This window comes from Vulpes vulpes, chromosome 2, assembly GCF_048418805.1.
Source record: "Vulpes vulpes isolate BD-2025 chromosome 2, VulVul3, whole genome shotgun sequence".
Lineage (NCBI taxonomy): Eukaryota > Metazoa > Chordata > Mammalia > Carnivora > Canidae > Vulpes > Vulpes vulpes.
The window spans coordinates 148740370-148763467 of NC_132781.1; the positions used below are offsets into that span (position 1 = coordinate 148740370).

Below are 23098 nucleotides of genomic sequence, written 5' to 3' on the forward strand. Positions count from 1 at the left end.
GCTATCTTTTGTGCCATTGTATGTGCTGTTTCCTCTGCTTGAAATGCAATGCCCTCCCCTTCCCCCTTGACCAAAGGGTGAACAGGTTCACTTTCAAGACCCAACTCAGGGACACCTGGGTGGCTCCGTGGTTGAGCATCTGCCTTTGGCTCAGGGTGTGATCCCAGGTCTGGGGATCAAGTCCCGCATCGGGCTTCCTGCATGGAGCCTGCTTCTCCCTTTGCCCCTGTCTCTCATGAATAAGTAAAATAAAATGACCCAATTCAACCCTCCCTTTCTTGAAAAACCCTGTCTTTCCAGACAGTCTGGGTCTCTCTGTCCTGTTCCCAGTGCCCTGGACATGTATTTTCCTCAGCACTTAGCACCCTAATTTGCTCACAAGCTATGCCTCTCTCCTGGTTGTCTAAGGAAGGGACATCTTCCTCATCTTTGTATCTGTTCCATGCCTAGCATGATGCCTCCCTCAACAGAGACACCAAAATCTTTTGTTGTAGTGTCTGTCTCCCATACGCCACCACAGTCTTATCTGCATATCCTGTGGCTAACAAGGGCTCAACGAAGGAAAGCAGAGTAGACTGGCTAGGACTGTTCTTTTCTCCCAGCCTGAGCCCTCCAGCCTGTCCTGTAGGAGCCAGGTAGCTCTCTAAGCATCTTTGTTTCCACTCTAGTGTTGACCTTGCTTACACACCCTCCCCTGCCCAGAACCATTGGTCCTCCCTAATCCATCACCTCTCTGCAGACCCACCCCGCCCCTGCTCCATGTTTCTTATCCTCCCTGCTCTAGAAAACATTCTGCTTCCCCTTCCAAAATACACCAGGATGTTCCAAATCTCTGGGCTATTCCATGTGTCCTTGAAGTGCCCTTCCCCCATTTTGTCCACCTAGGAAGTGGCTGACAACTCAGACTATCCCATCCTCCAAAAAGTCCAGAGAGTATTCCCTCCTGTGGTACTCTGTATCTTGCAACTGTTATACCCATCTCAGTGTAGTAAGACTTTTTTTGTTTCTGTCTTGGCATCCTGTCTACCACAGCACCTGACACACAGCAGGGCCTCAGTGACTGCATGCTGAGAGCAGCAGGACATCACATTCTCCTGGGATAGTGGTGGTTTTTGGCTTCTGTGATACTTTAGGCAAGTCACTATAGTTCTCTGTGCTCATTCTTCAACTATAAGATTGGAGTGACAGCACCTACCTCCTAGGGTTGTCATAAAGTTGGATTGAGACAAGGCCTATAATACACATAAGAATAATGTCCCATATACAGTATTCAGCCGTCAGAAGCTACCACTGTTTCCACAACCTCTGGTGCCTCAACTCTTCTCCAATGGAGAAGGCAGGACCCACAGAGGCCCCAGAGGCAAGAAGGGAAAGAAACAAATGACACACAGACTTAATGGGAGTATAAAAATAGGACTTTTCCCCCCCCTCATAATCACATCAATTATCAAAGAAACAAACAGTATGTAACAAAAATACAAAGCTCTGGTAAATTTTTTTTGTCTCTTTTTGTGGGTTTTTCTGCCCCTCACCCAACCCTCCCCAACAGCCCCTTCCCAGAGAACCCCTGGCTGAAGCCTGGATGCTGTCCCTGGGGTCACCCTGGGACTTAGGAGAACCGGTGGTCCAGGTCCCTCTGGGGGCTGGCTGAATAGGAGTAGGCCTTGCCCAATACCAAGCGGTCCCGCAGCAGCTTGAAGAAGGCATAGTAGTTGCTGAAGAGGATGAGCGCCAGTGAGATCGTCTGGTGCCACTTTTCAGAAGACATTAAGGAGTATAGCTGGTAGACAATGACAGCACCCTCCAGCAGCAGAAGGATGTTGAGGATCCGTAGCGGTTTGCTGAAAAAGAACTGCCCAGGAAAAGGTAGGCAGAAATGGGAAAGTATGTTCTAATAACCTGCCTCTTGGAAGGGGCTTCTGAGGGGGGGAGGGTGGCAGTGAAGGGGACAAGCTCATGGGGCCCCATGTAGACGTGGGCGAGGAGGAAGACTGTAGGGTTGGGTGTGGATTTTGCCACCTCTCTGCTTTTGCTTTTGGTCGTTCTTCTGTCAAGACTACTGCTTCCCACAGCAGTTGTTTAAGATCTTGCTGAACCTCCCCCAGGAAGCTTTTCTTGAGAGATCTTGCTTGCTCACTCAAATTTTTTCTGGTCTACAATCAACACCTTGTTATATGTGATCCTTCTGGGTACAATCAGGCCTGAACAAATTAGAATCTTACGACACAGGTGTGGAAAGTTATTACAGACTCTACAGCCTGAGTCACCCACTTCTTCATGGGGAGCACCCTGACTTAGGCCAGAAACTTCCAGGGCATGTGGTGACACCTCACTCTGACCTGGTGTTTTCAAAGCAAGGGAGAGTGCAGGAACTCAAGAAAAATGTTTTGATCAGTTTGAAAGAGTGATCAACGCTTAGGGAATCTTGATTTTGCAGGGGCCAAGGTACCTAAACCTCAAGAGCTGCTTACAGGATAAGAAGAGATGTGACAGGAGATGGGAGTCCAAGAAACCAGCCCGCCAGTCTCAGCTCTGCATCTGACAGCCTGCAGAACCCTGGGCAAGTCCCTTTCCTGTCTGGGGCTCAGATTTCTCTAATGTAAAGAGGGCACCAAGATCAATGATTTCTGAAACTGTGTTCCTTGGAAACCCAGGTTCTGAGGCAGCCTTTTAGGGGCTTACAGCAGTGGTGAGTGGGAAGTAAAGGGAGTTCCAACCCTTTCAAATAGAATGGTGCCATGAAATCCTATATACCAGACTTTAGTCTATGACTAAAGTGTTGGGAAAAAAAGGATTTTGATAACAAAATAAGTAAATAAAATGGAGACCACTAGCCTCAGTGATTTTGAGCAGTTCTTTTCACTATGCTGAGGCCATGAGTCCTTACTATGGGACCCCAAGTTTCCTAGCAAAGCACCCTTGAACAAGTCAGATTCTAAGTCTATTTCAGCCTCAGAAAATGAGGATAGCCCTGGTACTTCTCTCACACACATCCAGCAATAGTTGGATCGAGGGTATGTGGCAGGTGCTTACCATTGTGCCTGGCACACCACACTGAATGAGAACAGTTACGATTTTTGCCCCTGAGAACCTCTCTTTTATTTTATCAGTTTTCCTGCCTCCACCTGATGTTTTCAAAGGTCTGCTACCAAGTAAGCTGCCGTTATGAAGTCACCATACAGACGGCTGTCCTGTGCTGCACAGGTGGAATTTCCTTTGGATTTGAGAAATGCTGAAAATGGCTTTCTGTTGCTAGGACATTATCCCCCGCCCCCAGATCCTCCCGCCCTTGAAAGCAGCCCTCGCCCCTTCTTCCCCGGGGAGGAGACTCACGTGGAAGCGGAAGTGGGAGACGTCAGAGGGGATGGCCACGTTGTAGTGGCCCACTGCTTTGTAGACGTTCTTGCTGTGCTTCACCAGCACGCCCTGTGGCCACATGCATTCCTCTGTCCACCTGGAGGCACAGCCCAAGAGTGCCCCTTATGCCCAGCTCGCCCCCAAAAGGGGGTACCAGAAGACTGGGCCTGGTGTGACCACCAGGGCCCTACTCCCATTTCTATTATTTAGACACAGTGACTTTCCTTTTTTGGTCTCAGTTGCCTCCTCTGTAAAAATGGGGTAAGAATCATGAGAAATCCACTGCACTGGGAGTCAGAAGCTCTAGGGTTGAGATTCATGTCTGAGGGACTGTCAAGAAAACCCTTTCCCTCTAGTCCCACCTAGAGCCTCCATTAGTCCACCAGACAGCTACCTGAGTGGTCTTGGGAAAACACCAAGCTGAGCCTATTCTCCACTCAAAACCCTTGGAAGTATTTTCATTGCCCTTGGAGTCAAGTCCCTAAGGATTCGCCGTGGCCTCTGAGGCCCTGCTCGGTCTTCCAACTCCCTCCTACTGTACAGCTTGTGATCAAGCCATTCAGAGCTGCTTCTAGTTCCTCCAGCACAGTTTACTGTTTCATGTCTCTGCATAAGTCACTCCCTCCAACTGGACTGCCCTTCTTGATCCCATCCTTCTGGCAAGTTCTTTCTATACTCAGGATCCTCCAGAAAGCCTTTCTCCAACTCCCTAGAGTTCAGCATACTTCAGCACCTCCCTGGATTTCCTGCTACTGGTCCACTCTCCTCAATGTTTCGTTACTTATTTCCCTGTATCCCTCACTAGTCTGGGAGTCTTTGAGGGAGGGGACGGTGTCCATTTCATCTCTGTGTCCTTGGAGCATGGCACAAGGCCTGGCACAGAGGGGCCTTAGAGAGCACATGAAGGTGGGATGGTGGAATCTTCCGATTCTTCCAGTGTTCTGTCAGATTTCCCAGGGACTCCAAAGGTCCTGGGCCAGAGGACAGAGAATTGCTGTCCACGAAAAACCCTAACTCAGGTTCCTACCCTGTGGATTCATTCATTTAAAAACCAGTTATCAGGGCACCTAGATGGCTCAGTCAGTTGAGCATCTGACTCCTAGTTTCAGGTCAGGTCCTAATCTCATGGCTCATGAGAGAAGCATCAAGCTCTGCACTTGGTGGGAGTCTGCTTGGATATTCTCTCCCCTGCCCCTCCCCTGCTCACATGTGTTCTCTCTCTCTCTCTCTCTCTCTCAACCATGTAAATAAAAAAAATTTTTTTTAAGATTTTTATTTATTCCTGAGAGACAGAGAGAGACACAGAGAGGCAGAGACACAGGCAGAGGGAGAAGCAGGCTCCATGCAGGGAGCCCAATGTGGGACTTGATCCCAGGACTCCAGGATCATGCCCTGGGCTGAAGGCAGGCGCTTAACTGCTGAGCCACCCAGGCCTCCCAATAAATCTTTTAAAAAAAATTTAAAAACCAGTTATCATGTTATACCTAACAATGTGGATGAATCTCATAGGCAATATACTGAATGAAAAAGCAGCAGAACCAAGATTTCATTTATGTTAAGTTGTAGAACAGAAGAAGTAGAAGAAAGTAGAAAAATGGTTGTCTAGGTGGTGGTGGTGAGTGGAAGGTGGTCACTGGGAAGAGCCAAGAGGAAATTTTCTGAGAAGTTGTAAATGTTCTACATCTTGTTCTACCTATACATGGGTGTACAGGACTATCAAAACTCAAAGAACTGTACACTTTAAGATTTGTGCATTTCAGGGTGCCTGGGTGGTTGTCAGTTGGTTGTCTGCCTTCAGCTCAGGTCATGATCCTGGAGTCTCAAGATCGAGCCCTGCACTGGGATCCCTGCTTAGTGGGGAGTCTGATTCTCCCTCTCCCTCTGCCCCCTCCCAGCTCATGTTCTTTCTCTCTCAAATAAACAAAAATCTTAAAAAAAAAAAAAAAATTTGTGCATTTCAGACTCTTAACTACAGAAACAAATTGAGGGTTGCTGGGGGGGAGGTAGGCAGAGGCTAGAGTAACAGGGTGATGGGTATTAAGGAGGGCACTTGATGGAATGAGCACTGGGTGTTAAATGCAACTGATGAATCACTAAATTTTATCTCTGAAACTAATTATACATGTTCATTAAATTGAATTTAAATTTAAAAAAGATTGCACATTTCACCATATATAAATTTTACCTTAAAAAAAACATGAAACACAAACCACCAAAATTTTCTGTGGACCTATTATAAGCCAGGCATTCTGCTAAGAGATGGCCAAGTGTTTAACAGGCAAGGATCCTGACCTCCAGGAGCTTTAGTCCTGGGAAAATAGGCAAGCAACTAAGCAAACAGAGTAGGAAGTGTTAGGTGCAATAATCACGATATTACAGGATTGTGAGAGCACAGGGGAGGGGGCCCTGAACCCATTGTGGGTGGTAAAGAAAGTATTGCTAGAGGAAGCAAACTGCTAAAGGATGCATAGGAATTAATCAAGAAAGAAAGTTGGAAATGGTAGTCCAGGCAAAACAAGCATCATGTGGCTTAGGCATAGATACAAACATACACAAAGAATCTGATAATCTGGGATGCCTTGGTGGCTCAGTGATTGAGCGTCTGCCTTCGGCTCAGGGCATGATTCTGCAGTTCTGGAATCAAGTCCCACATTGGGCTCTTTGCATGGAGCCTGCTTCTCCTTCTGCCTATGTCTCTCTGCCTCTCTCTGTGTCTCTCATGAATAAATAAATAAAATCTTTGGGGAAAAAAAAAAGAATCTGAGGATCTGAAGCGGTCTGGTCTGGTTAGAGCACAGTATGAATGGAGAAGGCAGGGTAAAAGAGGATGCAGAAAAGGCTGGCAGGACCCAGTTCAGCAGCTGGGAAGCCATATGAAGGGGTCTGGGTCTTCTCTACAGACCAGGACCATTGTGAGCAAGGCACAGGTTTCTCCTCATGTTCAGCTTTATTTTATCTTTCTATTCCTCCTTCCCCCACAGAGGCCAAGGCTAAGCTAGGCCCTCTTCTGGCTCATTTAGCAATGTCCATCCCCTTTTCTGAACCATTTGGACAGAGCCTGAGAAGAACCCTGACTAGCACAGAGGGCTATCTGACTCCAAAGGTTATGGTCCTGACCACAGTTCTCTAAGTTCTCTTACTTAGCCTTACCCCAGAGAGAATAGTAGCATCCCCGTTTTATAGACCAGAAAGCAAAAACCCAAAAAGGCCAACAGCTTGCCCAAGAACACTCATGTATCCCTTCTTGGAACATCAGAAAAGAGGAAGAAAAAAAAATGACCATTGATAAGAAAATATAGCATTCTCATTCGCCCTAAGTCCTGGGGACAACCCAGGGACCCTTGGGGGGCTGTGTCTGAGAAAATGGATAAGTCCCAAGCTAAAAAAAGGAAAGCCTGTAAACAACACCTATTATGGGACGCCTGGGTGGCTCAGGAGGTTGAGCGTCTGCCTTTGGCTCAGGGTGTGATCCCAGGATCGAGTCCCACATCGGGCTCCCTGCAGGGAGCTTGCTTCTCTGCCTATGTCTCTGCCTCTCTCTGTCTCTAATGAATAAATAAATAAAATCTTAAAAAACAAAACAAAACAAAACAGCACCTACTACAATGTTCCATGCTACTCCCCTGCATTATTTATTTTTTATTAAAAGTAATCTCTAGGGCAGCCCAGTGGCTCAGCGGTTTAGCGCCACCTTCAGCCCAGGGCATGATACTGGAGACCCGGGATGGAGTCCCGCATGGGGCTCCCTGCATGGAGCCTGCTTCTCCCTCTGCCTATGTCTCTTCACCTCTCTCTCTCTCTCTCTGAGAGGCAAACGTGTCCTCTGTGCTTAGGTAACTTGCAGTGTGCTGGAGGTGGCATAAAGTAATCTCTATGCCTTGGGCCCTGCCATACCCTACTCTGGCCTCAAGGCGCCTTTGTGTGTCTCTCATGAATAAATAAATAAAATGTCTTAAAAAAAAAAAAGTAATCTCTATGCTCAAGTTGTGAGGCTTGAACTCACAATTCCAAGGTCAAGACACATGCTCTACTCAGCCAGCCAGGTGCCTCTGTAGCCTCCCTTGGCATCTCTGCTTCTTGGTGGATCTACCTCTAAAACCTGTCCTAGGGACCTCTTCTCTGCCACACCTTGTGCTGGGCCCAAGGCTTGGATTTGATTCAGGTGGGCCCAGCCTTAAGGAGCTTTCGGTTTAATGGAAAGTGAGGGTAACCTGGATGAAATGTACCATGAGGTAGGTACTATGAAGGATGAGCCAGGCTGAGAGGAGACCGACCTAGCACCTCAGAGCTCCTGAGCAGATGCTTCTGTCTCTGCAATGCTGTCCTGCAGCCAGGCTTCTTTCTCCCCATCATCCTATAACCATTTGTGTACATGGTTATCACCTCCACCACACCAACATCCTCAAGGACTACATCTCAGTCATTCCCTCTCTGTGGCTCTGCTTCCCTGGCCAGGGCTCACCATCGGCTGACATGGCACCATATCCTCTGACCAGACTGATGTTTCTAAGGCACCTTGGAATGGGTTCCTCCACTGTTTAAAACCCTCCATAGCACCCTTCTGCCTGTAGGTCAAAATCCAAGCTCTTCTGTCCAATACATAGCACCAGGTCAGTTACAGCTCTGGGAAGGTAAATGTCTGCCAGAAAGAAGATGACCTAATGATTGAACAATGAGTGAGCAGGTGACAGAAGCAGAGAAGCGGAGAATGAATGCAAGAGCATATTGGTCAATGAGGTGAATAAATAATGGTCAGTGAATGAGAAAGTCAATGGGTCTATGAATTTACTGCCTGGCCTCCTCCCACCTCCAGCACACTGCAAGTTACCTAAGCACAGAGGACACGTTTGCCTTGGTCCCTGCCATACCCTACTCTGGCCTCAAGGCGCCTAGCATATGAGATGTGCTCAACAACTATCTGCCAACTGAATGAATGAATTGGTGAGGGAGGAGACCAGTGACTCCACAGGCACTGACCATAAGCGGGTAGACTGGGCAGGGGAGGGGAGGGCGACTCACGGGTGCTGCAGCACATTGGAGCACAGCGCTGGGTCCACCTTCTGCCAGCAGCCCAGGTGTGCAGCGGCCTTGTGCAGTAGGTCGCAGTAGCTGGCGGGCAGCAGGTGCTGCATGAGGATCACTGATGTGCTGATGGACACCAGCAGGAAGAGCTCACAGGACCAGCGCTTGTCATAGTAATGTGTGTTCTGGGAGCAGTGAGAGATGGATAAGGCCAGGAATGTCCATAATGGCCTCCCTCCCTCCCTCTTACCTGATTCTACCTGCCTCAGAAACCATGGCAGCCTTCTGGGAGGAGGGGGGAGGCCTGAGACCAAGGATCAAACACCAAAGAAGACTTAAGCTTAGACCCTGTGGCCACTACTCAGTCCTTCAAACTCTTCTTACAGAAAAATTGCTCCCACTGCTTACTTCTCTGAGCCAGAGCACAGGCTCTGGGATCCAACAGACATGAGTACCAATCTTGGCTCTGCTGCTTATGAACTATGTGATGCTGGGCAAGTCATTTCATTTCTCCATGCTCTAGCTTTCTCTTCTTTTAAATGGTAATAGTTACCAATCATCTCTGAGAGGTGTTAGGAGGATTATCACATTCATGAAAGCTCTAGAACACTGTAGGTGGTCAATAAACAGTAAGTCGTCTCAGCCTCAAATCACTCAGGGCAGTCCATCCCCGGAGAAATGTTTCAAGCCTACTGTCAGCTGGGGAGGGACCTTCCTAGGCGACCATACTGCTAGAGAGAAAGCACAGGCTTTTGGAATCACTCAGGTCTGGATGAATCCTGGCTTTCCTACTGAATGATAAAGCTGGATACTGTGACATGCCTGGGCCACAATAGTCATAGTGAAATACATCACTGTTTTGTTATCAAGTACTATGAACAACAGTGTCATGTCCCCCTCATTGGCTGGGTGACAGGTGGTGCAGGTCACTTGGAGAACAGCCTTGTTCTCTCCACTCTACAATGGAGGCAGTAGTTACTCTAACCCTCCAGAGAACAGATAGCAATCTGATCAAAAGTGGTCCACTTATTTATGCAAGCAGGAGGGCTCCTGGGGGGCAGGCAGCAGAGTAAGGCCCCAAACAGGTCCCTCCCCTCTCTGGGTTGAGCTACGCACCTTCACGAACCAGACAGGCACAAAGGCCACATAATAGGCACTCAGCATGGAGCTGACCAGCACTTCCTTCATGCGCCAGTTGAAGTCCATCTTGAGGAACTCCACCTCACTGCGGATGAGACTGGGGGACAGGCAGCAAGCATGGGTGGGCATGGCATCTGGGCCGTACAGCTGCCGTGTGTGCTGCTTCCACGTCTCCCTCAGTGTCAGCAGATAGTCCCGGCTCCGCGCCAGGCCACTGACGGCCTCTCGGGGCCCCATGGAGGCCATGTGGCTGAAGAGGTTGGTCTTGCGGAGGTCACAGTTCAGCTGCAGGAACGGAATGTACATCCCAAACCTGCTGGGGAATACAGTGGTGAGGGGAAGCCTGCCCATGGGCCACAATCCCAACCCTTACCCACAGAGGGAATCTTCTTTCCTCCCTGGGCCTTAGCTTTCCTGGCTACTCAGAGGGGTAGAATTTACCCCCATCTTTCTATTCAGCCATTCTCTGATCAGACATTCAACATAGGTGTTATTGGGTGCAGGCCAAACATTGTGCCGAGCATCGGGGAATAGAGTAGGAAGCAGGAGATGAGGCCCTGCCTCGTGGTCTATTGCTAACAGTGATCCTAACAGCCCACATTCATTGGGCACACACGTTGTCTTCTTTTGCTTCTCCTAAGAACACTATGCACTCAGTACTATTTTGTATCCCTCCGAAGAAGCTGTGGCTCAGCTAAAGGTTGAGTTTGAAGTGGATTCCCAAAGGTTACCCTAAGTAAGGAAGCAATACAGCTGAGATTCAAGCCCAAAACCATCTGGTACCAAAGACCAAGATACATACTCAACAAATACTATGAGTGATTAATTAGCTAAAAATGTACAAGGGGTGCCTGACTGGCTCAGTCGGAGAAGTATGTGGCTCTTGATTGTGGGGGTCATAAATTTAAACCCCACACTGAGCACAGTACTTAAAAAAAAAAATGTATGCAGTACCACAAGAGAGGTCTAAGTTGTTACAGCTGCATACTTGAGAGTCAGCTCATCAGCTTGTGGAGGAAGGTGGTTCAGGAACGGTATTTACTATGTGCCTATTATGTGCCAGGCACTGAAATGGGCCCTTGAAAAGTACTAATCCCTTTCCTTGTGCAGTACCCTTAGGGCTGTAGCTAATTAGTCAAAGGGCGCATCACTGCTATCTTCTTTTTTGGCTGGTATCTTTTGAAGAGAAAATTAGATGGACCCAAAGCCCAGGAAAGTAGATAAGTAGGGAAAGTAGATAATTAAAAAAAGTAGTTAAGAGCCAGGGCACCTGGCTGGCTCAGTTGGTGGAGCATATGATTCTTGATCTGGCAGTTGTGAGCTCAAGCCCCCCACACTGGGGCATAAAGATTACTTTAAGTAAAATAATAAATAAAAAAACAAATAAGTAAATAAATGGGAAACAGTAGCTCAGTACATGGAACACTGTAATAGGTGCTATTTACAGGCTTTCCTTTTTTTAGCTTGGGGCTCATCCTTTTCTCCAGGACCTCAGACATAGCCCCACAAGGGTCCCTGGGCTGCCCCCAGGAGTTAAGGCCAATGAGAATGCTGCATTTTCTTATCAGTAGTAATTTTTTTTTCTTCCTTTTTTCTGTTCCAAGAAGGGATACATGAGTGTTCTTGGGCAAGCAGTTGGCCTTTTTGGGTTTTGCTTTCTGGTCTATAAAACAGGGATGCTACTGCTCTCCCTGGGGTAAGGTTAAGTAAGAGAACTTAGAGAACTGTGGTCAGGAGCATAGCCTTTGGTCGAATAGGCCAGGGTTAAAATCTCAGCTCTGCTAGTTACTCGCATTGTAATTTAGAGCAAGTTATTTAATGTATATGAACCTCAGTTTCCTTAATTTGCCCTGTTACATAGCTTGTATTGATTTTCTACACTTAGTCAGGCATTACACCTAGTGTTCATAAATACTCTCTTTAAACCTTCCAACAATGCCCAGCACGGTGCTTGATCCAAAGGAGAAGATCCATAAAATTTTGTTTAGAAAAGAGAGATCAGTGATTGTATGGGACAGAAAAGAAGACTGAAATGGGATTCCCAAAACACTCTTCAGGACACCTTGTGGGAATGAAGGAGTGGGGAACCTACAGGAACATACAAGGGATTCAGACCCAAATTTAAGTCCAAGTATTTAAGAATCTCCCTGGTTTTGCCTCTAAGAAGGACTGCAAATATAATTTAATTATTTGGTAACAGCAAGTGACTGCTCCGCAGGTCACAAGTTAGAAGCAACCTCACATGTAAGATGGCAGATTCCCTCTCCTTTTCTCCACTTAAGACGCGACAGTATAAAAATAGAAAAGAAATTCCTATCAGCAAAAAGAATGGGAATGGGATTATCAGTTCACAAGTGATTTTAACAAATTTAGAAAGCAGATGGAAACATGTTGACAGATGAGGAAGGAAGCCATCATCTAGAGCAGCGTTGTTCAACACAAATATAATGAGAATTACATACGTACTTTGAAAATTTCTAATAGCCACATTAGAAAAAAATATGAAGCTAATTTTAATACTCAACCCAATATATGCAAAACATTATCATTTCAACATATAATCAACATTTACAAATGAGATTTTTACTTATTTTAAGATTTTACTTATTTATTTTAGAGAGAGAGCGAGAGCTAGAGTACACAGAAGTGCATGCAAGGAGAAAGGGGAGAGGAACAGGCAGAGAATCTCAAGCAGACTCCACACTGAGTGCAGAGCTGATGCAGGGCTCAATCTCACAACCCTGAGATCATGACCTGAGCCAAAACCGAGAACCGGATACTTAATGGACTGAGCCATCCGGGTATAACCTACTTTCTTTTTTTGTTGTAAGTCTTCAGAATCTGAAGTTTATTTCAGATTATAACACACTTCAAACTAGCCTCTTTCAAGTGTTCAGTAACAACAAGTGGTTAGAAGCTGCTAAACTGGATGTAGGCCTAGAGTGTATAGGTCTAGAATATGCTATGAGAGGGCTGCCCTGGGGGTAGGAGCTTATCTGCCCAGTGACCCAAGGGAGACTCTGGCTTGAAGTAGGCATAGATGATAAAGGGTAGAAGCAAGCAGCAGGACTGAACAAATGGGATTAAGCAAAGATCTGTATTTATTTGTAAGAGTCAGTCCCCTCATTCTCTTACCTCATGCAACTCTGAAGGATTCTTCTGTAAAAAAAAATTTGAACAAACTGTCTAGGGAGAATTGTGGTCTCTAATGGGGGCACCCTAGAGTAACCCCCTCACTCTGGCTTCTGGCCTATTGGAGCCCACAACCCGACAACTAGCACCATACTCCCTCATCCTAAAGCAAAGTCTGCCAGTCAGTGTGTCCTACTTATGTACTTAGAATTCCTGATCAAAACTCCCACTCACATATACAATGGCAGAGGGAGACGAAGTGTGGTTCAACCTATTCAGTCCTCTATTTGTAAGTGTAAAGAGACAAAAGAAACTAACTATGCTTAGGGGATCCCTGGGTGGCTCAGTGGTTTAGCGCCTGCCTTCGGCCCAGGGTGTGATCCTGGAGTCCTGGGATCTGGATCAAGTCCCACATCAGGCTCCCTGGATGGAGCCTGCTTCTCCCTCTGCCTGTGTCTCCGCCTCTCTCTCTCTCTCTCTCATGAATAAATAAGTAAAATCTTAAAAAAAAATAAAAAGAAAGAAACTATGCTTATAAAACTAGCAGCATGAAACAAAAAACTGACTCTAGTAGAAAGACAAAATTCAGGGAACAGAAGAGATTTTTAAAACAAGAACAGAATTCTATGAGAAAAGAACAATCAGAAAACAAGAGGCCTTAGAAATGAAAATATGATTGCTGAAAAACTCAGTAAAAAGCTAAAAGATAAAGTTGAGGAAATCTCTCTAAAGGCAAAGTAAAAAGAGAGAGGAGTAGGACAGAGAAGGCAGGATGGAGGGAGGGAGTAGAGGGAGAGAAAAAGAAAGATGAGAGAAAGGGAGAGATATGAAAAATATGAGAGAAAATATAAGAGAAACAGATGATCAATCTATGAGGTCTACCACCTGATGAACAGAAGTCCCATAGAGAATAGAAAAAAATGGAAGGAAGAGATTATCAAAGAAATAATAGAAAAATTTCCTGTTCTGAACAAATACCCACATCTCAGGTTGAAAGAGTCCTAGAGTACTGATAAGATGAATGACAAAAGTGCCACACCAGATACCACCTTGTGAAATTTCAAATCAAAAGATTAACAGGGTATTTCTAAAAACTTTCAAAGGAAAAAACAAGTCATCTACAAAGTAACTGGGATCACACTGGCATCAGACTTCTCATTAGAAACACTGGATGCGAGAGACAATAGAGTAATATCTTCAAACTTCTGAGAGAATATGAATTTGAACTTAGAAATCTACATTTAGCTGAATCATCAATCAAGTATGAGGGTAGAATAAAGGCATTTTTAGACATGCAAGGCCTTAGAATGTATAAACCTCCCACATACCCATTGTTAAGGAAATTACCTGATAATGCACTCCAGCATAATAAGGGAGAAAACCAAGAAAGAGGAAGACATGGGATCCAGGAAACAGTGGATCCAACCCAGGAGGGCAGCGAAGGGAAGTCCCAGGCTGAGAGCTGTACAGCAGGCCTAAAGAACAACCACTCCAGACTGGAGCAGGAGGATGGAAGGCTCCAGGAGGGATGTCTTTAGGGGGAAAAATGGACTCCAGGCAACAGGTAGCATGATTGAGAGGCTGGATAAACTTGAGGATATGTTGAAGGCCCATCATTCTTTTGTCAACAAGAAAAAAGAAAGACAATTAGAACTCCAAGAAAATAAAAAAGGCTGTATAAGAAAGTTACAATCTAAATATGAAGCAAACTAAAATGTGTCATGATTTTAAGCAATTGATGGAATGTAAGAAAAGAGAAACCATTTGACCTTGACACAAGGAACTTTCTTTTTTTAAGAGGCCTAAGATTATAACTCAGTAACTATAGAGAAGGAATATCATCTATGCATACTACTTGGCCCTGAAGTGAATAATATTTTCATACTACTTACTGCTTTTTAGTGTTTAGAATTAACCTTAGACAAAGAATGGAAGACTTGAATGTGGTTATAGAGGAGAATGTGTATGTCATGCTTAAAAACATAAGAGAATACCTGCCAGGAAGTGAGAGGTGGAAGAGGGGAGGAAAAATGGACGAGTAGAGTTCCTAAGATTACTGCCTACAGAAAAGGGATTAAGATACTATTGTTGATGAAATAAAAAAATACAGGCATACGGATATTATTGGAAAAGATAATCAATAGAGCAATAACAGTTACAAAGTACTGGGAACAGTATGGATGGAAGGGTGAACTAAGTAAATCTTCATCTGAAATTGAAGGGAATCAATGTATATGTGCGCCTATATGGGTATATGGTATGCTTGTACATGCATAAAACATTTCCAGGATATATAAGAAATCAGAAGCATTGGTGGTTGCCTCTTGAAAGGGAAACTGGACAGACAGTTTCAGACAGCTGACAGACAGGAGCCAAGGAGACTTTTTCATTCTATATTCTTTACACATTTTGAATATATACATTTTACACATATTTATACATTTTGAATTTTAACTCTGTAAACTATTATCCCACTATAAAATCAATCCTACGTTTTTAAAAAGAATAAAGATACAAGGATGCTAGAATTATGGGGGTAACTTTGGAGAAGTGGGTTAAAAAGCTGAAAAGTGGGGTTGGAGGCTGCTTTTCATCATAAGCTTTCTGCACTCCTGGATTGATTTGCTGTGATATGCCTTCCCTATGTTAATAAAAATTTATACGTGAAATAAAAAAATAAAGCAAAATATGAATACTGGGTGATACTTGTGTTTGAGGAGAATGGATTCACTGGATAATAACTATGAAGTAAAAAAATTAAGGTGACTGTTGACGGCTGTAACCAACTAACCCCTGGAGGGCCGTTTGTTAATATCAGAAATATAAATGGACTGCACCTTTCAGCACAGTAATTCTGTTTCTGGGAATCTGTTATACAGGACTATTAGACAAGCAGGCAAAGATGTACGCAAAAGAAGGTTCCTTACTTCATTGTCTCCAATAGGGAAAAGCTAGGAACACCTCAAAAGGTCACCAATAGAAGACAAATACGACAACTGTGAAAAGCCTAAATAATAGGCTTTTATAATAGCAACGGATATTATGAGATCATTAAAAAAATGAGGCCAACCTCTATGTATTGCCATGGAAAAATATCCAAGTTATATGATTATGTGAAAAATGTAGTAAATTGTGCAACATCATGCATGGATTAATTCCTTTTTTCTAACAACAACAAAAAAGTATGTATATATGCTTGAACAGAAAAAAGTCTAGAAGGATATGTTGCAAATAATGGTTTTCTGGAACACTGATATTAGAGGACTTTCCTACATTAAAAGCTTCTGTAAAGTTTAATGTTTTTATATGACACATGTCTCACTCTTATAATTAAAAACTAGTTATAAGTAAAACAGGTGCGATGGGGCTCCTCCCATGACAGTGCCCTTTTCATCATGCAGGGTAGAGAGGAATGAGTATCCGGCTCTGAAGCCTCTCAGGCCAGAGAACTGGCCCAGCCTGAGGAAGTTCATGAACCAGAAAGAAAGGCCAGGGGCTGGGCAATGACTAAATGCCCAGGCAGCCAGGAACCTGCCCTAGGCACAGCCAGAGTGGATGGCTTGCCAAAGTTCTCCCCAGTTCAAGGCCAGAAGGGGGCAGTCCTGGGCTCCTCCCAGACACTACCTTCCCATCCTTAACAATCTGGGCTCTGGAGATGGAGTGACTGAGCAAACAGACACCAAGACTGACATACACACACGTATGTGCAGATACACGCACACACACATGCATGCAGACACACACGTTTCATGCACAGACACCCACACAGAAACAGGCACACACGCCAGTGCTTGCATGCACAGAGGTGGGGGAGGCACTGAGAGATTACATAAACACTAAGATACAAAAAAAGACAGAAAAAAAAAAAGAAAGAACCGGAGAGAAAAAGGAAGGGAGAGGGAGACAAAGCCCATGCATCCTCCTCAGGAATGTTCCTTTGGCCTACACACACAGATGTGAGTCCCGTTCTCACCTCCCCCTGGGTGGCAACTAGAGTAAATGATGCCTGTTCTCTCAGTTTCTGCTCCTGCGGGAGAAAGCTAATCACCTTGTTCTCAGGAGGCTAGGTCAGACAGTGGGAGAGTCTTCCAGGTATGCGGGCCTGCTGACCCAGCCACGCTCAGGGCAGACGTCAGGAGCCCGGTGCTACGTGGTGAAGGGTGAAGTGAGGGGTACTCACGGATAGCAGAGGAACAGGAGGTTCAGGAAGGAGTAGGTCCTGAAGAGGTGGATGAGGGAGCGGCACAGACTCCAGCCTGTTGCCGTGAGAACGGTGAAGCGGGTGAGGAACAGCAGGACCGAGCGTAAGAGGGAGACCTTCCCCCTCTGAGAAGCCTGGGTCAGGGCGAGATAGGACGGGCTGGGGCCTTGGATGGAGGCCACGGGGGTTGTGCCCAAGTCCCACCCAGCATGGCCTGCGATCCCACCCAGGGAAACATGGGGACAGCAGCCTGGGCAGAATCTGGCAAGGTGAATCTTTTTCCTCAATGCCCAGCAAACACCAAAGAGTGATGGGATGATGTAGCGTTCTTCAACCAAGTTCAAAGGGAGCCCAAGGAAATGCCTGAGGCTTGAAGGGTTTGGCATGTTTCCTTGGTACCCCCCGGGGGAAAGGGGAGTCCCAAAGTCCCCATCCAGCCTCTAGGACCCAGTCACCTCCTTCACGATGGACCCAATGAAGCGGCGGCCCAGAACGATGGTGGTCACCATCAGCAAGTTGAAGTCGATCAGGTGGAAATTCTGTCAGGGGGCAGAGGCCGGGGGGTCACATGGGCCCCCTGCCCATAGATGGGTGTTTTTCATACCCCCTCCCCCTGCCCAGTCCTTTCCATAGGGACTGTCCCCACTCTCTGACCTTCACAGGCCTCCAGCTGAGTCAGGCCAGGAAATTACCTAGAGAAGCAGAACAGGACCCAGAGGAGGGAAGTGGGACAGTCCCTGGAGATAAGAGAGTGGTGTGTGAGCCCTCTTGCTCTGATCACCCATGACCCTGTTCCTGAACCTCTTTTTCTGCATGGAGATCTTTCCACTCCTGAAATACTCATGTATGCCTGTGGCTCTTATCCCGCACAGGACTTAAGACTCTGTGCTCCTTTAGGCAAAATCTGTCCCGTTTCTCTCTGCTACCTTTAAAATGCCTAAAATGGTACTGAGCAATGAGGGGTGAGCGTTCAGGAATCATTCACTTCCCATTCCTTCTATGCCCTCCATGCCCAGCATGAGGCCAAGTGTACAGGGCGCTTGGTAAGCTACGCTAAACTGAAACCAAATGTCATGAGCACTGGAGCACACACACACACACACACACACACACACACACAGCTGGTCCTAGCTGGGCACCTACCAAGGAGGTGTGGGAGGGTGGGTGGGAGGGTGGATACCACCACACTGTCTTGTAGATGTTGATGTAGTGCACGAAGAGGGCTATTAGCTGGCAGAAGAAGAGCTGCAACTCAAACAGAATGCTGGCCTGGACTGGCAGCTCAGGGATTTTGCAGTGCTGAAGGGGCACAACCGTCTGGGTGGCCAGTGGGGGGCTGGAAAGGCCCGTCCCAGAACTGCTCCTGGGAAGTGAGAGGGAAAAACATTAGGAGCTGACCAGAGAACCCCATCAAGACAGGCTTCCAGGACACAGGATGGCGGGGCTGGATCAGAAAGGCAGCTCATGGCAAGGACTGAGTTTCCTGATCCTGCCTGTCAGACAAAGGAGCCAGCGAAGACTTTCCTATCCCTAATCTTATTTAGGCCTTCCAACATGTCCCAGGAAGGAAAAAATTATTAGATCCATTTCACAGATGAGGAAAAGGAGGCCCAAAGAGAGGAAACAACTTGTTCAAGTCATGAGAAAATCAGGAGCAGGACCGTATACTGGAATCCAGGCCTTTGGGCTTATTATACTATGTCCTGCCGCATCTACCCAAGTGAGCACCACCTGAGCTTTTTTCCTGCTTGCTATACTCAAACCCCCATCTGCCATCTGGGGTATCATATCCTAGAGTCCGAGCCTAGTAAAGAAGAGCTTTGTTCGTATTGTCCCTGTGAGCCCACAGCAAGGGGAAAGAGTGTTTTACCTGGTGCGGGAACGGACACTGGTGACCGATGCACTGGAAGTATGGCCCCCACCAGAGCCCCCTGAGGATCCTGGCTCACACAGTGGATTTCGACAGTAGGATGTCCTGTTGGGACCTCTTCGTCCTCCTGTGGGACTCAACATAAGGTAGATCCTCAAGCCAGAAGGCGTATATCAAGGATAACAGCAATGATACTGGCTACTAGTTACTGGGTGTCTCATTGTATGATTCAATTACAGAGACCTCTGATCCGGCCCCTGTCTACCTCTTCAGCCTCATCTCCTACTATTCTCTGCCTGGCCTCCATGCTTCAACCATACTATCCTTTCTCTCCTTAAGTAAACCAAACTGTTACCTCTTGTACTTACTGTATCCTATCTGCAAAGCCCCTCTCTGACTGCCGTTTTTAAAGTATCTGCCTCCATAATTCTCATTTTTATTTTTTTCTTCACAAAGAATTCACCCTTGGAATTTATCTTATTCATTTATTAACATATTTATTGTCTTTCTCACTAGAATGGAAGGTCAGTGAGGTCATTACATCTTTGTCACTGTTGTATCCGTTACCCCCACCACAGTGCCCGGTATAAAGTGCCATGAACTACATGTTGATGAATTAATGAAACCAGCAAAGTAAGTTTTCCACAGGTTAGGAAACTGAGTTTACAACGTGTCACAGGTAGTTTGGGTCTGAGGCTTGAGCTGTTAGGTCTGGTATAACACTGCTCTGTTCAGATCCTACAAGTCTTATGATTCTGGGCACCCTCAAAGCCTTTTCCTCAAGAGTCTGAGATCCAGCTTAAACAAGTATCCTTGTGTCTCATGGTCAGGAGCAGGGCCTGAACATAGGGTCAAAGATGTGGGCTCTGGGAGAATGCTGTGGTGGTGGACCCAAAACCTATTTCTCTAGGCTTAGCAGTCCACCCCAAGCTCCCAGGCACCATCCTGCACAAAGGTCCTGTACAAAGCTCCAAAGCACCACCCAGTCCTAATCAAAGTTACAGCCTTATTCAAATCGCGGCTGCACAGTCTACACACACCCCACCCACACACACCCCTGGCCCTAGCTTCTCAGCTCAGAAGCTTTTCCCACACGTCTCCAAAAAAGTACTTGTCAAGGAGCTCTGCACCCCACCAGCCCCCACCCCAAAAGCCCTGTTCCTATAGTATTACACCTGGCTTAAACATCCCACACGTGCACCCTCAGCCCACAACTCTGCCCACACTTAACTCCTTTCTTTAGAAGCTCTTACACCCACATAAAGCCCCTGGGCCCAGAAGCCCCGCCTACACACTGTTGTCAGCCAAGAAAACCCGCCCACAAGCCGATAAAAGCTTTCTGCCTAGAAGCCCTTATCCAGAAGGGGCTCCCTAGGTCCGCAAGGTCTCCTTCCCGCCCCAACGCCCCCAGTGCAAAGACCCTACAGCCCAGAAAATCCGCCCCCGCCCAAGCTCCAACAGCCCCGGGGCTCCGCCCGAGCACCAACGCCCCGGCGTCCGCCTGGCCCCGTCCCCACTCTGGCCCGGGCGAGGATCCTCCACCGAGCCCAAGCCCCAACAGGCCCTCTCCGTTTTAGAGGCCCCGCCCCTGCGCCAATGCCCCGCCCCCGCGAGCGAGGCCCCACCCCGCGAAGCGACCGGAGGGGGCGGGGTCCCTCTGCGCCCCGCATCCCCTCCCCCTTCCCTCGCTGGGATCCTGTCCGCGTGGGGGAGCAGTCAGCATCTTGGCCATCCCGACCCCCACGCCCGCTTGTTCCCCGGCCGAGCCGGACCCGCTCCTCTCACCCATCTCCTCCCCCCGGCGCTCTCCGCTCCGCCGCCGCAGCTCCTGCGGGCAATATGTCGGAGGCGACGGCGGCCGGGAGAGGACTAACCGCCGCAGCCCAGTCCCCGGGTAGCAGCCGCGCGCTCCCGCCTGGCCGCCAAATTTGCATACAAGGCGGGCTGGAAGCTGGGGGCGCGCTTCTTAAAGGGGCCGCGCGGACTAAGGCGGTGCGTGCGCGCTCTTTGTCTCGCGGTCCCCTACGCCCTTCCTGCAGCTGCTGCTCCGAGACCCCGAGGGAGGGAAGTCACCTCCTGCTCTTCCCGTGCGTTTCTTCTCCCAGCGTCTTCAGGCCCGAGGGAGGAGGCCGGAACCGCTTCGGGGCTCCTGCCCGAGATGGACCGTATCCTTGAGTGGCCCACAGGCGCCTCAAACTCAACGCGGGCTTTGGTCTTTGTCTTCAGCCTTATTTTTCTTTGGTCCACCCTAGTCAAAACCTGGGAGTCATTCTCCTCTTTCCCTCGACCCCCCACAACCAGTATTTCACCTAGTTTTGCCCACCCTAAGTCCTAAATCTTTCTCTTGCCACCACCTCAGTTCAAATCCTGGTTCGCTCTTTCTGAGCCTTGCAATCTTGTTTCTTGCTCTTTACAATGAGGCTGGTAATATTCACCTTATAGGTGTTGGTGAGGAATGAATGAGATAACTCATGTAGAAGGTCTGTTTTAACAAATGTTAGCCATCATTATTATTAGGATACATGGCAAGTACTTAACACAGAGGAAGCACTCAATAAATGACCTACTGCCACCAATTGTTAGGACTTCTTCCCTCACAAAACCTATCAGCTGTGTGTGTGTGTGTGTGTTTTTTTAAGATTTTATTTATTTATTCATGAGAAACAGAGAGAGAGACCGAGACACAGGTAGAGAGAGAAGCAGGCTCCATGCAGGGAGCTCGATGTGGGACTCCATCCCAGGATCTGGGATCATGCCCTGAGCCAAAGGCAGACGCTCAATAGCTGAGCGACCCAGGCGTCCCCTATCAGCTGTCTTAATCACCTGGTAGCTCCATGGCTTAGCCCAGTGCTTGGCACATAACAGACATCAATATTCAATTAATCGAATGAATTAGTAGATACTTAATTAGTATATATTCACAGAGCTTTTTTTTTTTTTAATTTTTATTTATTTATGATAGTCACAGAGAAAGAAAAGAGAGAGAGAGAGAGTCAGAGACGCAGGCAGAGGGAGAAGCAGGCTCCATGCACCGGGAGCCCGACGTGGGATTCGATCCCGGGTCTCTAGGATCGCGCCCTGGGCCAAAGGCAGGCGCTAAACCGCTGCGCCGCCCAGGGATCCCCTATATTCACAGAGCTTACAGTTAAGTGAGAGGAGATGGACATAAAATTAGTAAATTCGTTAGTATGTTAGAAGGGAATAATTGTGGAGGTAAACAGGAAAGGGGGATGGGAGAGTGCCATTTTAATTGGGACAGTCAGAGAATGCTTCACTGAGAAGGTGACTTTTGGCCAAACACTTGAAGGAAATGACTGAGTCAGTCATTTGGTTATCCAGAGAAAAGGGGTACTCCAGGCAGAGGGAAAAACCAGTGGAAGGGCCATCAGGTATGAACATAGCTAATGTGTTTAAGAAACAGCAAGGAGACCAGTGTGGCTTGGTTGAAATAGACATGAGAGTGGGACATAAGAAGGGACGGACCATATAGGGCTCCTCCTTACGCTGAATGAGATGGGGAGCTATTGGAGGGTTTGAACTTATATTTTTAAAGAATCACTCTGGCTCCTGTGTAAGAGTAGACTGCAGGGCTGCAAGGGTGGAAGCAGGGAGACCAGACAGAGGATAGGGCAATGATTCAAACAAGAGATATTGATGGATTGTAACAGATTGAGTGAGGGAGATGTGTTAGATTCTGGATTTGAGGGTAAAAGTCAATAGGATTTGTGGACAGATTGGATAGGTGTAAGGAAGAAAGAGAAGATCAAGTATTACTCCAAGGTTTTTAGCCTTGGCAAATGGAAACGTGTTTAACACGTATACACCTATTAAATTATAGATTTTACACCATGTCAGGCTTTCTCTTCTGAGAGAAAAGATGTGCAGAGAGGGAGAATGACCAGCTCACAAAGTAGAGAAGAGACCAGGGCTAAGATTCCTTTTTCCAGCTAAAGAAATTCTGGAAGGGACACCTGGGTGGCTCAGCCGTTAAGTGCATCTGCCTTCAACTCAGGGCGTGATCCTGGAGTACTGGGATTGAGTTCCACTTTGGGCTTCCTGCAAGGAGCCTGCCTCTCCCTCTGCCTATATCTCTGCATCTCTGTATGTGTCTCTCATGAATAAATAAATAAAAATCTTAAAAAAAAATTCTGGTAGAAGAGCTGGTTCTGACCTTGGCCAGAAATTTGAAATACTAAATTTGAAATATATCCTGTTAACTTCTGAATTGCCAAAGCCCAACACTACCTGGCATATGATAGGCATTCAAATATGTATTAGTTGAGTTAAATTCAGGTAGTGGCAAACTGGCTCTTAAAAGGAAAGCTAACGGGAAGGAATGCCAAATGGTTTCAGGAATAGTCCATAAAGGACTGAAG

At 46.9% G+C, this 23098-nt stretch overlaps 1 protein-coding gene across 6 annotated transcripts; it reads right to left on the reverse strand.

The window, feature by feature from the left end:
• Positions 1-1397: 1397 nt before the first annotated feature.
• Positions 1398-20663, reverse strand: TMEM39B (transmembrane protein 39B). 6 transcript variants are annotated; one of them, XM_072750390.1, is made up of 10 exons: positions 20508-20663; positions 18723-18849; positions 17996-18215; positions 17507-17589; positions 17308-17391; positions 16832-16986; positions 9496-9832; positions 8377-8564; positions 3334-3454; positions 1398-1852 (listed from the first exon to the last, which is right to left on the reverse strand). In XM_072750390.1, exons 5-10 carry the CDS (start codon positions 17359-17361, stop codon positions 1610-1612), a joined length of 1098 nt encoding a protein of 365 aa, XP_072606491.1. In that variant the 5' UTR covers positions 17362-17391; positions 17507-17589; positions 17996-18215; positions 18723-18849; positions 20508-20663; the 3' UTR covers positions 1398-1609. The 6 variants fall into 6 exon arrangements, with proteins under 6 accessions (XP_072606491.1, XP_072606493.1, XP_072606492.1 ...); XM_072750392.1 differs by lacking the exon at positions 17507-17589 and adding an exon at positions 13999-14269 and having other exon boundaries at positions 20508-20635; XM_072750391.1 differs by having other exon boundaries at positions 17545-17589; positions 20508-20614.
• Between the last annotated feature and the right edge of the window lie 2435 nt (positions 20664-23098).

Excerpts from the sequence above, each read along its gene's own strand:
- TMEM39B (XM_026014439.2), bottom strand. The coding sequence starts at position 18,865 with ATGTTGAGTCCCACAGGAGGACGAAGAGGTCCCAACAGGACATCCTAC. Across the intron at positions 17,392-17,995 it reads CACCCTCCCACACCTCCTTG|AATTTCCACCTGATCGACTT; the intron begins GTAGGTGCCCAG and ends GCCCCCTGACAG. Across the intron at positions 8,565-9,495 it reads TGCCTGTCTGGTTCGTGAAG|AACACACATTACTATGACAA; the intron begins GTGCGTAGCTCA and ends CACTGCTCCCAG.